Source organism: Oryctolagus cuniculus, chromosome 11, assembly GCF_051225735.1.
Source record: "Oryctolagus cuniculus isolate XC-2025 breed Fujian yellow rabbit chromosome 11, ASM5122573v1, whole genome shotgun sequence".
Classification (NCBI taxonomy): domain Eukaryota; kingdom Metazoa; phylum Chordata; class Mammalia; order Lagomorpha; family Leporidae; genus Oryctolagus; species Oryctolagus cuniculus.
In genome coordinates, this window is record NC_142877.1 from 77,854,451 (window position 1) to 77,870,724 (window position 16,274).

Genomic DNA, 16,274 nt, shown 5'->3' on the forward strand with positions numbered 1-16,274 from the left:
TGCTTCTCGGGTGGAAAATGACACTTTCTAAAGCCTTCCACAGACACAGGGATGATAACAAAAGAGAATTATTGAAATATATAGCCTTAAATTATTGAAAAGCTGACATGTTGGCTGCCAAATCTTTTTGCTACATAATCAAATGGAAGTAGATAAGAATTAGTGTATTGTATTTTTAAATTGCACTTTTAAAAGCATAAACTAGCTATTTTAATTTGCAACCTAAATTTCACCTATTCAATTTACAAAATGTAGAATAATCATAGTGACTATAACAAATAGTATGACTATCACATGATAATTATCTTGTGTTCACACCTGTTTTGAATTTTCTAAAATATACAAGACTGTACCTGCCATGTGATTTGGGGATATCCTATAAAGAACAATGTTAATAGTTTCTTTGGATGAAGGTAATAAGCATAAAGTTGTGACAAAAATTTCTGCTTTCTACTTTCAACATTCATGATTTAATGATCAAAACAACTTGCATAAAAGCATACACAGAGAAATTAACTGTAAGAATTGACTAATCAATGTTTCTCTTTGTTACAGAGGAAATTATCCAAATATGCCCCCCTACCAAAAAGGAGCATCCTGTTCTTTGTGTGACAAAAAAGAGAAATGTGTAAAGCACCTCTGCCGTAAGCAAATAATAATTTTAATAAAAATATTCTATTACAAGAATAAAGTTTCCATAAAATCATTACATGCTAAAATTAGGCTCCTCAAGTTTATACTTTTTAGACAAAATTTGACTGCTATATTACAATAATATAAATCATTTGTTATAAATGATCATACTTGAACTTAAATAATCCTTCCTCCTTAAGCTAAGGGAAAGAAAAGAATGAAGTATAACTGTGGATCCACTTTCATGTTACACTCCACATGACTACTGACTTAAATGTCTCTTACTTTTACTTGTTTCCATTCAACTCCTTTTCCTCCTTGTTATTAGAAAAATGACTGATTCAATGTCCAAGAGAATTCTTACTTAAAACATGCTTCTCTTCAAGATATCATTGGCATTTTGGTTCTTAAAGATTCTTTTAAGGGTCAATGTATAAAATTTTGGTGGAAAAAAAGTGAAAATTGTGAATGGAGGAGATGATTATATATATAGTACCATGCAAGGATACCGACACAAAAATAATGTATTTGAAGTTATTGCACTTAAATAACACTCAAAATCAGGCAAATCAATTTGCTTGGAGTCAAGATAGTGATGCCTTTGGAGAAGAAAGAGGAACTAGTGATTGGAAGACACCAAAATGACTTTCTGCATCTCTTCTGCTATTACCTAGATGCGTTCTCCTTGTGGCAATTCATCGTTCTGACCATTATGGGATATGAATTTTTCAATATTCAAATTATATAAAGATCATATAAGAAATATGATCCCTCTAATATCAAATTTAATTCTAAACATTTCTAAATAAACTTATTATTTACTTTCTGTTTCCAAACTAATGATTTCTAGTCAAAGGGATAACAAATAACAATGATGTATCCATTGTTTTCCTTTCCCCTTTCTCCTATTATCCAGTTCACTGTCATTTCTTGCCTGAACCTCCTGGAATCTCTCATACTGTGATTTTTTTATCCATTCATTGAAACACTACCCTTAAGGACTCCAGTTTCGTTTCTTTTTTTTTTTTTTTTTTTTTTTTTTGACAGGCAGAGTGGACAGTGAGAGAGAGAGACACAGAGAAAGGTCTTCCTTTGCCGTTGGTTCACCCTCCAATGGCCGCCGCGGCCGGCGCGCTGCGGCCGGCGCACCGCGCTGATCCGATGGCAGGAGCCAGGAGCCAGGTGCTTTTCCTGGTCTCCCATGGGGTGCAGGGCCCAAGCACTTGGGCCATCCTCCACTGCACTCCCTGGCCACAGCAGAGAGCTGGCCTGGAAGAGGGGCAACCAGGACAGAATCCGGCGCCCCGACCGGGACTAGAACCCGGTGTGCCGGCGCCGCTAGGCGGAGGATTAGCCTAGTGAGCCACGGCGCCGGCCTCCAGTTTCTTTTTAAAAACTCCCACATCTAGTTCTAGTTTCAAATTTTTTTTCTTTTGATTTTTTGTCGCTTGGTCTCAGTAATATGCTGGGTTTCTTGATGTGTTGAATTGTCTGTAAAGACAGCTATCCACACAATCTCTCCAACAATACCTCCTATTTCTATTTTTTTTAAAAGATTTATTTATTTATTTGAAAGAGTTGGGTCTGGCACTTGGCACAGCAGGTTAACACCCTGGCCTGAAGCACCAGCATCCCATATAGGTATCGGTTCAAGACCCAACAAATCCACTTCTGATCCAGCTCTCTGCTATGGCCTGGAAAAGCAGTAGAAGATGGCCCAAGTCCTTGAGCTCCTGCACCCACGTGGGAGACCCAGAAGAAGCTTCTGGCTCCTGGTTCAACGGGCTTAGCTCCAGCCATTGCAGCCAATTAGGGAGTGAACCATCAGATGGAAGACCTCTCTCTCTCTGCCTCTCCTCTCCCTGTGTAACTCGGACAGACGGACGGACGGATGGAAGGAAGAGTTAGAGAGAGAACGAGAGGCAGAGAGAGAGAGGTCTTCCATCCCCTGGTTCACTACCCAGCTGGCCACAATGACAAGAACTGCGCCAATCCAAAGCCAGGAGCCAGAAGCTTCCGTTGGGTCTCCCATGCGGGGTGCGGGAGCCCAAGGATTTGGGCCATCTTCTGCTGCTTTCCCAGGCCATAGCAGAGAGCTGGATAGGAAGTAGAGAAGCCGGGACTCGAACTGGTGCCCATATGGGATGCCGGCACTGTAGGAGGCGGCTTTACCTGCTAAGCCACAGTGTCAGTCCCAGTGCCCCCCATCTCTTACATCATGTCCCTCCTGCCATTCAGTAGTGACTATTTCTACTTCCCTTGGTGTCGTGTCATTTCTGGGCCTAGCCTTTAAGAGACCTGGCAACACTGTCTTTGGCTGTGTGAGAAGCCTCCAATATGTAAAGATATCCATGATCTTCTGCTGGAAAGGCAACTCTGAGAAAACTTCCAGAGGAGACACCATCCTGGTGGTTCAACACCAGCTAAGCTGTAGGTAAATGTAGCCAGGATGTTGACCCGGTTGATACCACATATAGCAATACCCATTAGAGCAAGCCAATCCAGATTATGGAGAGAAGTAATAAATTATCTTTATCATAAACCATTAAATTTTGAAGACTTTTTTTTCACAGCAGATCATGAAATCACGTGGTATAACTAAAAAGTTTGTACTCAACACTTTATGTGTTTAAAACAAAAATGTGGAAGTTTCTACCTTTTCCTCTGCCAAGTACATAAGAGTCAGGGTTGTTCACCTCAGTCCAAAGTGTAGTCATGGCTGAATTTGAATTATGGAAAGCTTAATCTATCCGCAGCCCTGCACAAAACCTATACACCTTCCCAGGTTTCCTGTGACATCCTGGTGTGCTCAGTGGTAGCCCTTCCCTGGTCAGTTTTGAACTCCATCCTTACTGCCTAGCCCTCGGAAATTGCTGAAAATTTTGCTTTGCTTTCTAGAACATTTCAGTCTTTTTAAATTTCTCATAGTTTCAAAACTAACCAAATAACTTTAGCTCAAAGCCCACCTCTTCCTCTTTCCTGGATCTTGATCTCTCATCATCTGAAAGGCCACCAAAATTGGTACTAGATACTCTGCTTCCCAAAAATCAGCCTTCACCTGGGCACAGCACAGAGTTTCAGCCTCAGACCTGGCCCCACTGGAAAAGCAGCTTTCATAATATTAGCTGACCTTTTTCTAAGGACCTCCTGCTCTGGAATGTTGACCCCTGCCAGTCTTTTGGATTAGCGAGTCTCTAATACTCCTAAGCAATGTTTAGTGGTACTTTATTGGGATTTTGAAGTTGTGTTTAATGAGATATTTTTCCTGTTACAAACTATTTCATCCAAGAGATTTAAGCAACCAGTGCCCATGGACTCTAAAAAAGCACCACATCTGCTACAAAGGCTACAGTGAGCTTTGATACCAAAGTGGAAGTGTTTTCCCAACTTGTTCTTTTTGCAAATTATTCAGAGCATTTGGTTATTCTTGGCCCTTTGGTCTTACACATTAATTTTACAATAAATATATCAATTCCACAAATGATCTTGTTGGAATCTGGTCAGGGTAATATTGAACTCATAGATAAATTTGGGAAGAATTAATATTTTTACAACATTGACTATTACAGCAATGAAAATGGTTTACTGAGGTCTTTTTAATTGTTTTACACTTAAGCATTGAAATTTCCTCAGTAGAGACCAGCGCCGCAGCTCACTAGGCTAATTCTCTGCCTGCAGCGCCAGCACACCGGGCTCTAGTCCCGGTTGGTACGCCAGATTCTGTCCCGGTTGCTTTTCTTCCAAGCCAGCTCTCTGCTGTGGCCCGGGAGTGCAGTGGAGGATGGCCTAAGTGCTTGGGCCATGTACCCATGGGAGACCAGGAGAAGCACCTGGCTCCTGGATTCAGATCAGCACGATGCGCCAGCCACAGCGCGCCAGCCGCGGCGGCCATTGGAGGATGAACCAACGGCAAAGGAAGACCTTTCTCTCTCTCTGTCTCACTGTCCACTCTGCCTGTCAAAAGAAAGAAAGAAAGAAAGAAAGAAAGAAAGAAGGAAGGAAGGAAGGAAGGAAGGAAGGAAGGAAGGAAGGAAGGAAGGAAGGAAGGAAGGAAGGAAAGAAAGAAAGAAAGAAAGAAAGAAAGAAAGAAAGAAAGAAAGAAAGAAAGAAAGAAAGAAAGAAATTTTCTCAGTAGAAACCTTGCACAGGAGATTCTTGGTAACATGTACTTCTTGTTATTATACATATTTAAAATTTCATTTACAAATTAATTTTGCTGATTTATTAAAATATTAATGTTTCTGTCTTATTAGTCTGCTATCCAAGGAATCTTACCAAACTTTATTATTTCTAATAGTTTATTTTCTATAAGGACAATCATGTTATTTCTTTAAAAAACTGCAAGTTTTGATCTTTCTGCTAATCTTTATATCCATTATTTATTTCGCTTCTAATAACAGACAATTTTTTTTTTTTTTTGGCAGGCAGAGTGGACAGTGAGAGAGAGACAGAGAGAAAGGTCTTCCTTTTCCGTTGGTTCACCCCGCAATGGCCGCTGCGGCCAGCGCACCGCAGCTGATCCGAAGCCAGGAGCCAGGTGCTTCTCCTGGTCTCCCATGCGGGTACAGGGCCCAAGCACTTGGGCCATCCTCCACTGCACTCCCAGGCCACAGCAGAGAGCTGGCCTGGAAGAGGAGCAACCGGGACAGAATCCGGCGCCCCAGCCGGGACTAGAACCAGGAGTGCCAGCACCACAGTCGGAGGATTAGCCTATTGAGCTATGGCAGCGCCGGCCAATAACAGACAATTTATCAAGTGGTTTCAGCCTGCCTTACCCTGATCACTGCAGTTATTTGGGGAGTGAACCAGAGAATGGAAGACCTCTCCCTCTCCCTCTCTCTCTCTGTCTCTCCCCCCACCTTCTGTAACTGCCTTCCAAATAAATGTATCTTTTTAAAAAATAAGATTTCTAATGCAACCCAGTCATATGTAAAATTTCAAAACATATTGGGAGTTAAGTAACGCCCCAGTAATCCAATAGTAGGCTATTCTTTCATTCTTTTGGTAAAGTCAACTTGGTCATAAGGTTTCCTTTATAAATGGTAAGCTTCTTGTTGACTTTTTATTTGTAATTTTGGCATTTAACTTTAGAATTATGGTTGGCTGATAATTTTCTTTTTTTACCTCTCCATACATGATTTTGAATTTAAGACTGTAGGGTTGTAGCAGCCTCATAAAAGAAGTTGGAAGTTGGGAATACTGCTTCCTTTTATATTTGGTTATGGTTAGTGTAAGATTCTGATTCTATCATTTTTGAATGATTGAGAGACAGTCTCTGTACACCTACTTTATCATATGTGTAGGGGTGGATGAGTTCACATGCTATGTCTTATTAGTCTGCTATGTGTCAATGTATTTTAACTGGCTGATTTAATTTCTTCAATGGTAATGTGATATTCAGGTCTAAGGAAAATCCTACCAAATTTTCTGTTATACAAGTTTTAATGAAATTCTTTTATAATTTTATTTCTGCTGTGTTTGCAGTTATATTCCACTTAAGTCCTTTGACTTTTAACTTGTGTTATTCTCTCTTTCTCTTTTTTTTTTTTTTTGATTGTCTTTATAAAAACATTTTTTTAGTGGATGAGTTCCTTTCCTGAGACACCAGAGACATAGCTTGGTGGTGACATATCCAGGCCTTAGAATCAGATGGCTTAACTCAAGAAAATATTAAGAGGGTTAAATACAAGACCAGCACTGTGGAATAGTGGGCTAAGCCTTCACCTGCAGAGCTGGAATACCAATGGGTACCAGTTCAAGTCCCGGCTGCTCCACTTCCAATTCAGCTCTCTACTATGGCCTGAGAAGGCAGTAGATGAAGGTTCAAGTGCTTGGGCCCCAGCATCTGCATGGGAGACCCAGAATAAAAAAAACTCCTAGCTCCTGGCTTTGGATCAGCTCAGTTCCAGCTTTTGTGGCCATTTGGGGAGTGAACCAGCAGATGGAAAGACCTTTCTCTCTGTCTCTCTCTCTCTCTCTCTGTTAACTCTACCTCTCAAATAAATAAATAAAACCCTTAAAAAAAAAAAAGGATTAGGGGCTGGCACTGTGGCTCAGTGGGTTAACGCCCTGGCCTGAAGTGCCAGCATCCCATATGGGCACCGGTTCTAGTCCCGGCTGCTCCTCTTCTAACCCAGCTCTCTGCTGTGGCCTGGGAAGGCAGTGGAGGATGGTCCATGTCCTTGGGCCCCTGTACCTGCATGGAAGACCTGGAAGAAGCTCCTGGCTCCTGGCTTCAGATAGACACAGCTTGGACCATGCGGCCATCTGGGGAGTGAACCATAGGACAGAAGACCTCTCTCTCTCTCTCTCTCTCTCTGCCTTTCCTCTCTCTGTGTAGCTCTGACTTTCAAATAAATAAGTAAATCTTTAAAAATAAGAGGATTAAATACAATAAGCCAAATAAAGTAGTTTCAGCCATATATAAAATTTCAGTAAATTTTAGCTATTATTATAATTAAGTTCCTCATTATTGTCTATCATTTGATCCAGTTTATATTTTTCCTGGGCTTACCATTCTTTGTAAATATCACATTTTTAATTAATTAATTTAACTTTAAAAGTAATGATAGATTCCCCATGCCTTTGCTATAATAAAAGTCTTAATTTTTTTCCTTACAGTTGTTATATCCAAGCTCTATATCATGCTCTCTACATAAAAAATGATAATATGTACATAAGTATATATATAAATCAATGAGATAACAAATTTCTAACAAAACAGAGGATCCTATTACAATAGTGAACTAGGAAGAAAAATTTGTGGAAAACATGGGGCAAAATTTAGAACAGTGATCATTAAAGAAATGAATGAAATATTTAATGGAGGATTCTGGGTACCCAAAATTCCACAAGAGGGAATTACATTTTTTTCAAGGACGTGAATTGAGCATGGTAGAGTGCCATAAATAAAGTGTTACTTTATATTTTTCCATATTTTATACTTTCAATACAACAGAAATTCTAGAAATATTTGTTGACATATGATAGAGAGCAGCAGAAAGACTTTTAAGAGCTATGGTGTTTCAGTAAGATGCTTTCATTTTCTTAAAAGTTCAAATTATCCTAAATTGACTTGTCATATTCTAAAATCCCAGAAAAAATCAATTTTTTCATTTTATAAGTTCAACTTTTTTAAATTTAGAAATGCAAGAAACTGTTCCACCTGAAACTACACCTACCACTACTACCAGGAAGACAAAGATGAGCACAAAGATGACGACGACGACGACGACAACAACGACGACAACTACCACCACTACCACTACCACCACCACCACCACCACCACCACCACTCCCCGTACTACTAAAAAGAAAATTACACTTATCTGTATGTATCAAAATATTTCAGTATTCATTTCAATATTTATTCTCCTTGAAACTAAATTGAGCATTGTGTTTTATTGACAGATTATCCACATGGAAAGCCAACAGTGGCCAGAGCACCTCATGTGATTGCATGTAATCTACTGAGCCTCAGCTTTCTTCTCCAGAGAATCTTTTAATAAGACAATAAAGGAACAATTTATGACTAAATATCACTCATCATCAATTTAATTCTCCATTAAAGTTTCTATACTAGTGTATCTAAATGTAATGTCTTACATGTAAAGATAATGCTTTTGATTCAAAAGATACAGTGTGGAAGAATATTAAACACTGAAGTCTTAAAGTGTTTTTTTTTAAAGATTTATTTTATTTATTTGAAAACAGAGTTACAGAGAGAGGTAGAGCCAGAATGAGAGAGAGAGGTCTTCTATCCACTGTTTCACTCCCCAAATGGCCGCAACAGCCAGAGCTGAGCTGATCCAAAGCCAAGAGCCAGGAGCTTCCTCCGGGTCTTCCACAAAGGTGCAGGGGCCCAAGGACTTGGGCCATCTTCTATTGCTTTCCCAGGCAATAGTGGAGAGCTGGATTGGAAGTGGAGCTGCTGGCTCCCATATGGATTGTTGGTGCTGCAGGCCAGGGCTTTAACCTGCTGCACCACAGCACTGGCCCCTTAAGGTTATTTTTGAAGACAATAATTTAGAGTCCCAGGGCCAGCACTGTAGCATAGAGGGTAAAGTTTCTACCTGTGGTGCCTGCATTCCATATGGGAGCAGGATCAAGTCTTGGCTGTTCCGCTTCCTATCCAGCTCTCTGCTATGGCCAGGGAAAGCAGTAGAAGATGGACCAAGTTCTTGGGCCCCTGTATCCACATGGGAGACCTGGAAGAAGCTCCTGGCTCCTGGCTTTGGTTCGGCCCAGCTCCAGCCATTGCAAACATTTGGGGAGTGAACAAGTAAATGGAAGAACTCTCTGTCTCTCGCTCACTCGCTCGCTCTCGCTCTCTTTCTCTGTCTTCCTCTGCCTCTCTGTAACTCTGCCTTTCCAATAAATAAATAAATCTAAAAAAAGAGTCCCAGTCTCCAATTTTATACTAAGAATGTGTTGTCACTTTAGATTTAAGAAACTAAACCTATTTCAAATATTACTTTCCTTATATTCCAATAGTTTCCTTTAACTATCATTAATATCATACAGAAACAAAATGTTATTGAGGTAAGTTTATAGAGTATATAACATGGTTGTGATCAATGGGCAATAAATTAGGGATAAACCTCAAAAAGGAAAGTCATCTAAGTTTAGAAGCTTTGAAATGTTAAATATGCTCATAGAATTGAAATTACATTCTTTTAGGAGATTTTATTTTAAAATGTGCCTGCTATCACATGATGCAAAAAGTATACCTCTTTTTTTTAAGATTTATTTTATTTATTTGAAAGACAGAGTTACAGAGAAAGGTAGAGACAGAGAGAAAAGTCTTCCATCCACTGGTTTACTCCCCTGTTGGCCAAAACAGCAGGAGCTGGGCCAATCTGATGCAAGGAGCCAAGAGCTTCCTCCGAGTCTCCCACAAAGGTGCAGGGGCCCAAGGACTTGGGTCATCTTCTACTGCTTTCCCAGGCCATAGCAGAGAGCTGGATCAAAAGTGCAGCAGAGGGACTAGAACCAGAGCCCATTGGGATGCCAGCGCTTCAGGCCAGGGCTTTAACCCGCTGGGCCACAGCGCCGGCCCTAGAAGTATACCTCTTAAAAGCTATAAAATTATCTGTAGTATAGCTAACATCATCTTTACAAACCAAAGAATTACTCAATTCTGGCATTTCTTCTGGATAAAGAAAAGATAAAGCATTATTCAATTTTAAATATTTATTTTCATAGTAGCTTTTTGTATGGCAATGATGAACTCATAGAAAGAGAAATCAAAAAAGAAATCTCATTCATAATAGCTACAAAAAGATCAAATATTTAGGAATAAACTTAACCAAAGAAATGAGAGTTCTATGATGAAAATTATCAAACACTGATGAAAGAAATCATCAAGGACACAAAAAATGGAAAGATATTCCCTGCTCATGGTTTGGAAGAAGCAATATCATTAAAATGTCTATATGACCTGAAGCAATCTATAGATTCAAGGCAATCCCTATTAAAATACCAATGACATTCTTTACAGAATTAGAAAAAGCAATCCCAAAAATGATATGTTATAACGAAAGACTCAGAATAGCTAAATCACCCTGAATAAAAAAATTAATCTGGAGATATCACCACACCTGACTTCAAAGCATATTATAAGGCTATAATAACTAAAACAGCATGATACTGGCATAAAAATTGATACACAGATCAATGGACCAGAATGGAGGGCCCAGAAATTAATCCACATATATATATAGCCAACTGATTTTTCACAAAAGTGCTTAGAATATATAGTGGTGTAAAGATAACCTTGCCAACAAATGGTGCTTGCAAACCTGGATATATACATGTAGAAAAATGAAATTAGATCCATAGCTCTTACCACATAAAAAAATCAACTCAGATTCCAAAATGGCTGAATAGAAAAAAGACATGCTGATTTTGACAAGGAGAAGATAGATGAAGAAAAATGGAGAGAGTGTGTTCCCAGAGAGGGGCTGGAGAGAAGTTTACAGCAGAAATTCTGCAGAAAGGAGAGGGACACCATGTAGCATCATGGAAAGAACAGATGTGCAGCAGTGAGCAGAGACACCATCCATGACTCCTGCAGTGAGGGGTCTCCACCTAGAGAGAGCTAGGTGAGGGCAAACTATGGCAGCCTACACCACTGGTGAAAATGCATGAGCAAGAACTTTGCAGACCATGCTGACTTTGAGTCCATCCTGGAGCTCTAGCAGGGACAGGATATCCACCAAATCCAGTGAAGGAAAAAGCACATTTCTTTAGGGAAAAATATTCACATTTCCCACTGATTTTGAGTCTGTCTGAGAGGGCTGACATGTGGCGGGGCGAGCACTTAGGATTCTGAGGTGCACCCATTCTCCTAACCTATCATGGGCTCCAGGGCTCAAACTGACAAAGTAGAGCACACACAGGAAGCTTGCTCTGGAAATGACTCAGCTCTCTCCGTGGACAGGGCAGGCTCATGGAGCAGAGAGAGAATCTTCTGTAACCCTGGAACTGTGGGAATCCTGTGACTGCACAATAAGGTGTAATGTGTACCTGGTTCTCTGGGCAATCACTCTGTCTGGTGTCAGAAGTTCAGAGCTCCCTGACTGCCTGGAATCACTGCATAGGGTTCCATGCTCACACTGAAGACTGCACACTTTTGTGTGGTTCATGCTCCAGTGTGGATGAGGGGTGTAGCTACTGTGGGCTAACCCCAAGTCGTGATCACCTAGGAAGAGAGGAGGGAAGGGGGTGATTATGACAACAGGTGTGATCATACCCTCCCACTGGCTGGCAAGAGGAGATCTACTGTATAAATAAGAGAGGGAAGAGGTAGGGAGGTGGAAGCATAGAAAAGAGGGTAAGCATGGTGGGAAGAATCACCATGTTCCTAAAGATGTCACTGTGAAACGTATGAGGCTTGCAACTGCAAAACTGTATAGTTCTTAATACATTTATATGGACTTAGTTCTAAGGGTACACTTTAAAAACTTACCCCTTAAGCTGGGTGGTAAAATAGCACTTTGAGTGTTAGAGTGAGCATGGGGATAGGATTAAGCGATAAAAGTGATCATATAAGGTAGGATTAAGTGTTAAAGTGATCATATAAATAGGACTAAATGTTTGACAATAATAACAGAAAATATTGGAGAAAGAACTGTGGCATAGCAGGTAAACCCACCACCTGTAGTGCCAGCATCCCATATGGTTGCTGGTTTTAGTCCTGGCTGCTCCTCATCCAATCCAGCTCTCTGCTATAGCCTGGGAAAGCAGTAGAAGATGCTCCAAGGCCTTGGGGCCCTGTACCCATTTGGGAGACCAAGAAGAAGCTCCTGGCTCCTGGCTTAGATCTGATCAGCCCAGCTCTGGCCTTTGTGGCCATTTGGGTAGCGAACCAGCAGATAGAAGACTTTATCTCTCTCTCTCTCTCTCTGTCTCTCTCTCTGCCTCAGTGTAACTTTACCTTTCAAATAAATAAAATAAATCTTTAAAAAATAGACAATTAAAAAAAAGTAAATGCTCCAACATGGGAAGCAGTCAATACAGCAGACTCATAGAATAACAATCGCTTTAAATAACACTCTGACCTCAGAATCAGTCCTTAAGGCATTCTGGTCTGGCTGAAAAGCCCGTGAGCACATTTCTGGCATAGAAAGCCATGACACTGTGGCAACCAGTGACCCACATGAAGGACCTTGATGGATGAGACCCCAACAGAAAGAAGTGGTCAACAAAGAAGGATGTACTTTACTCTAAAGGGAGGAAAGAACTTCCACTTTGCTCATGGCCTTGTCTACACACAGAAGGAGTCAGTGGATTCAAAAGGCTTCCATACATAGCCTAAGCAGCTTGATGTCATAATAAGAGTGTTAATTGTTAAATTAACAAAAGGAGTCACTGCGCACTAACTTCTCATGCAGGACCTCTGTCCTCAATGAGTTGAATTATGAGAGTTAATAGAACTTGTTCTCAAAGATTTACTTTGTTTTAGTGTATTAAGTAGAGGATATTCTTATGGCTCATAAGCTATAGTTATGTCTAAGTGCTCACAAAAGATGTATCATTCTTGGGGTCTTCTTCAAAGTTAATTTTCTCAAATAAAAGAATGCTTAAAAATAATGTATATATAAATTAAACCTCAGAAAGATTTACTTTTATTAAATAATTTTCCTTATTGTAAAAATAATATTATAAAAATAATCTTTCTGGTTTCATTAGGGTAACAACAGTTAACAATAACATATTGTATATTTCTAAATAGCTAGAAGAAAGACTTGTGAATGTTCACAAAGAAATCTTGGGCGAGGATGTGGCGGGAAAGGCACCCTAAACCACTGTTTGTGGGAATGCAAACTGGTAAAATCACTATGGAAGACAGTTTGGAGATACCTCAGAAATCTGAATATGGTCTTACCATACAACCCAGCCATCCCACTCCTTGGAATGTACTCAAGGGAAATGAAATCAGCAAATAAAAGAGTTATCTGCATCGCCATGTTTATTGCAGCTCAATTCACAATAGCTAAGAAATGCAATCAACCTAAATGCCTGTCAACAGAAAACTCTGGATAAAGAAATTATGGGATATGTACTCTTTGGAATACTACACAGTGGTGAAAAACAAACAATGAAATCTGATCATTTGCAATAAGATGGAGGAATCTGGAAAACATCATACTTACTGAAATAAGCCAGTCCCAAAGGGGTAAATATCATATGTTCTCCCAGATCCTTGACAACTAAAAAAAGCACCTAAAAGGACAACTAACAGAGCACGTAAACGTGAAACTGACATTATGAAAAGCAATGACTTGAATAGCCCTTGTCTTGACTGTCAAGAAACAGTTTTATTATTTATTTTACTATTTTCTTTTTAAACTTAATATCATTGGTTGAACTCTTTAATTAACAAAGAATTATTCTTAGGTGTTTAATTCCAATTGAAAATTGATCCCTGTTAAAAATAAGAGTGGAAATAAGAGAGAGAGAAGACGTACAGTTTGGCATATGTTCCAATGGACTTACCCCTAACGGTAAAGCTAAAAATTTGCCACTTTTTATATACCAACAATGAATAAGTAAAATTTAAAATTAAGAACACAATACCACTTACATTACAATTTAAAAAGAAATATCCAAGGATAAACTTAACAAAATAGATCTTTATAGGGAAAACAACAAAGTTCTGATGGAAGAAATCCAATAACTAAATAAATGAACAGATTATTCTTTTGTCAGACTCCTATGTAAGGCTATATTTTCTTAAGAAATCAGCATTGCTATCATGATCTATATTCAATGTACTCTCAGTCAGAAACCCAGCATGTTGTAGGTATTAACAAACTATTTCTAAAAATTTTCTAGAGAGGCAAAAGACTCAGAATAGCAAGACAATAAAAAGTAAAACTGAGTTGTAGAACTGAAGCTACTCAACTTTAATGTTTACTATAAAGCTACAGGATTCAACACAGAGAAAGGATAGAAAGATAGATCAGTGGAACACACCAGAGAGTTCAGAAGCAGAATCACACAGTCAACCGATCTTTTGCCAAGGAACAAAGCCAATACGATGGAGCAAAGAGTCAACAAACATTGCTGGAACAACCAAGCACCCACATTCAGAAAGATATTCTAGACACAGACCTTAAACTTTCACAAAAAATTAACTCAAAATGTATCATAAATCTAAATGTAAATGCAAAACTATAAATTCCTACAAGATCATATGAGAAAATCAAGAACTTGAATTTGGCAATGACTTTCCAAATATGACATAAAAAAATGATCCATGAAAGAATTAAGAAGCTGAAGTTCATTCAAATTAAAAACTTCTGGTCTGCAAGAGACATGGTCAAGAGAATGAAAAGATACACCATAGACTGGGAGGATATACTTTAAATACATATTCAATAAACAACTACTACTCAAAATACATTAAGAATTCTTAATACTCAATAATAAATGTTTAAAACAGTCAATTTAGAACATAAGCCAAAAACAGTCCATTTAGAAAATAAGCCAAATAGGCCAGCATTGTGGCACAACAAGTTAAGCCATCACTTGTGACAGTCGCATCCCATATCTGAGCTCTGGTTTGAAAAGTCCTGGCTACTCCACTTCTGATCCCACTCCCTGATAATGCTCCTGGGAAAGCAGATCATGGTCCAAACACTTGGATGCCTGTCACACAGATGGGAGACCCAGATGGAGTTCCTGGCCCAACCCCCAAAAAAGTGGCCATTTGTGGAGTGAACCAGCAGTTACAAGATCTCATTCTCTCTCTCTCTCCCTCTTACTCTCCCTCTTTCTCCTTGTCACTATTAATTTCAAATAAATAAATCTTTAAAAACAAAAATAAAAATAGAATAGCATTCTTTACTCTGTATTGTAATTATGTGATAATTCATTTGTAACACTTTTAACTTAAAGCCTCCTGTGGATAAACTCCATGTCTAGCTTGTTTGGCATTTGTAGCTCTAGGTTCTAGCATGGGCTCTAACACATAGGAGATACTAAAGGAATAGGTATTAAGTTAATGAGTGAGATGTTTAGCAACGGAATGGACTGCCCAGGAGATTGTGACTTTCCTATTAAAATTATTTAAGAAGACAATGTGCTAATCACAAGTCAGAGATGTGTCAGGGAATAGATCTAATACATGAGGATAATGACAATATATAAAATTAGTTCCAAATTTAAAATTACATTATTCTGATTATCCTTGAAAACAAAGTCTGTGCCTTGTCTACTGGTCTTTCTCAACTACCTAACACAATGCCTCCTACTACCAGGATACTTCATAAAAATAATGGAAAGTACTCATTATCCTTTAATTCCATTTCCACATGAATTCATATGTACTAAAAAGAATAAAGGCATAAAAGAAATAATCTTGCAACTATCTTCTGCTTGTCAACTGTATGCATTAAAGGTGACTTTTTTTAAAAGGTGATTTTCTATGATTGTTAAAAAATGTTTACTTATTTATTCATTTCCTTATTTGAAAGGCAGAGAGAGTAATAGAGAGCAAGAGACAAAAAGAGAGATTGACCTTCCATCCGTTTTCACTCCCCAAAAGGCTACAACAGCCACGGCTAGGCCAGGCTGAAGCTAGAAGCAAAGAACTCCATGTCAGGGGCCCAAGTACTTGAGCCATCTTTCACTGTCTTCCCAGGTGCATTACAGGGAGCTGCATTAGAAGAGGAACATCCCAGACTCAAACTAGCACTCTGATATAGGATGCTCATAAAAAAGCAGATTAATCAACTGCACACAAGGCTGGCAGCAAAGATGACTTATTGAAGCATTTTTATTTTAGATAGTTTTGGTCTACCAGTTACAATGCTTTCTTTATGGAAAAATACTGCTTCAATGTCAATGATTTTGAATAGATCTTAATGCTAATAAGCACAATTGCAATATTCAAATGTGTACCCCAACACAAGTATGTGTTTTGTATTTCATGATTAGAAATTAAAAAGTTTACAAACAAGTTTTTCTTGAGCAAAATGTTTGGTAAAAAGACCAGGAAAATTTTTTTAGGACACTAGTCATTTTAGTCTGAAGGAAAAAAATGAAAACAAAAATGTTAATGCAAGGATTCATGAAGGGAAAAGGTGAATAATGATCATTCAAGGCATTCATATGTCACTCATGAAAAACACAGC

General features: G+C 38.9%; 1 protein-coding gene across 1 annotated transcript in view; it reads left to right on the plus strand.

Annotated features, from left to right (window-relative positions):
• LOC100355530 (GLIPR1-like protein 1) overlaps positions 1 to 7,943 on the plus strand; it is a 41,138-nt gene extending 33,195 nt beyond the window's left edge. Inside the window, exons 4-5 of the mRNA XM_089309068.1 lie at positions 556 to 691; positions 7,827 to 7,943. Of these exons, the coding sequence (XP_089165194.1) occupies positions 556 to 691; positions 7,827 to 7,943 (253 nt within the window). The remainder of the gene's footprint in view (positions 1 to 555; positions 692 to 7,826) is intronic.
• The last annotated feature ends 8,331 nt before the right edge of the window (positions 7,944 to 16,274 follow it).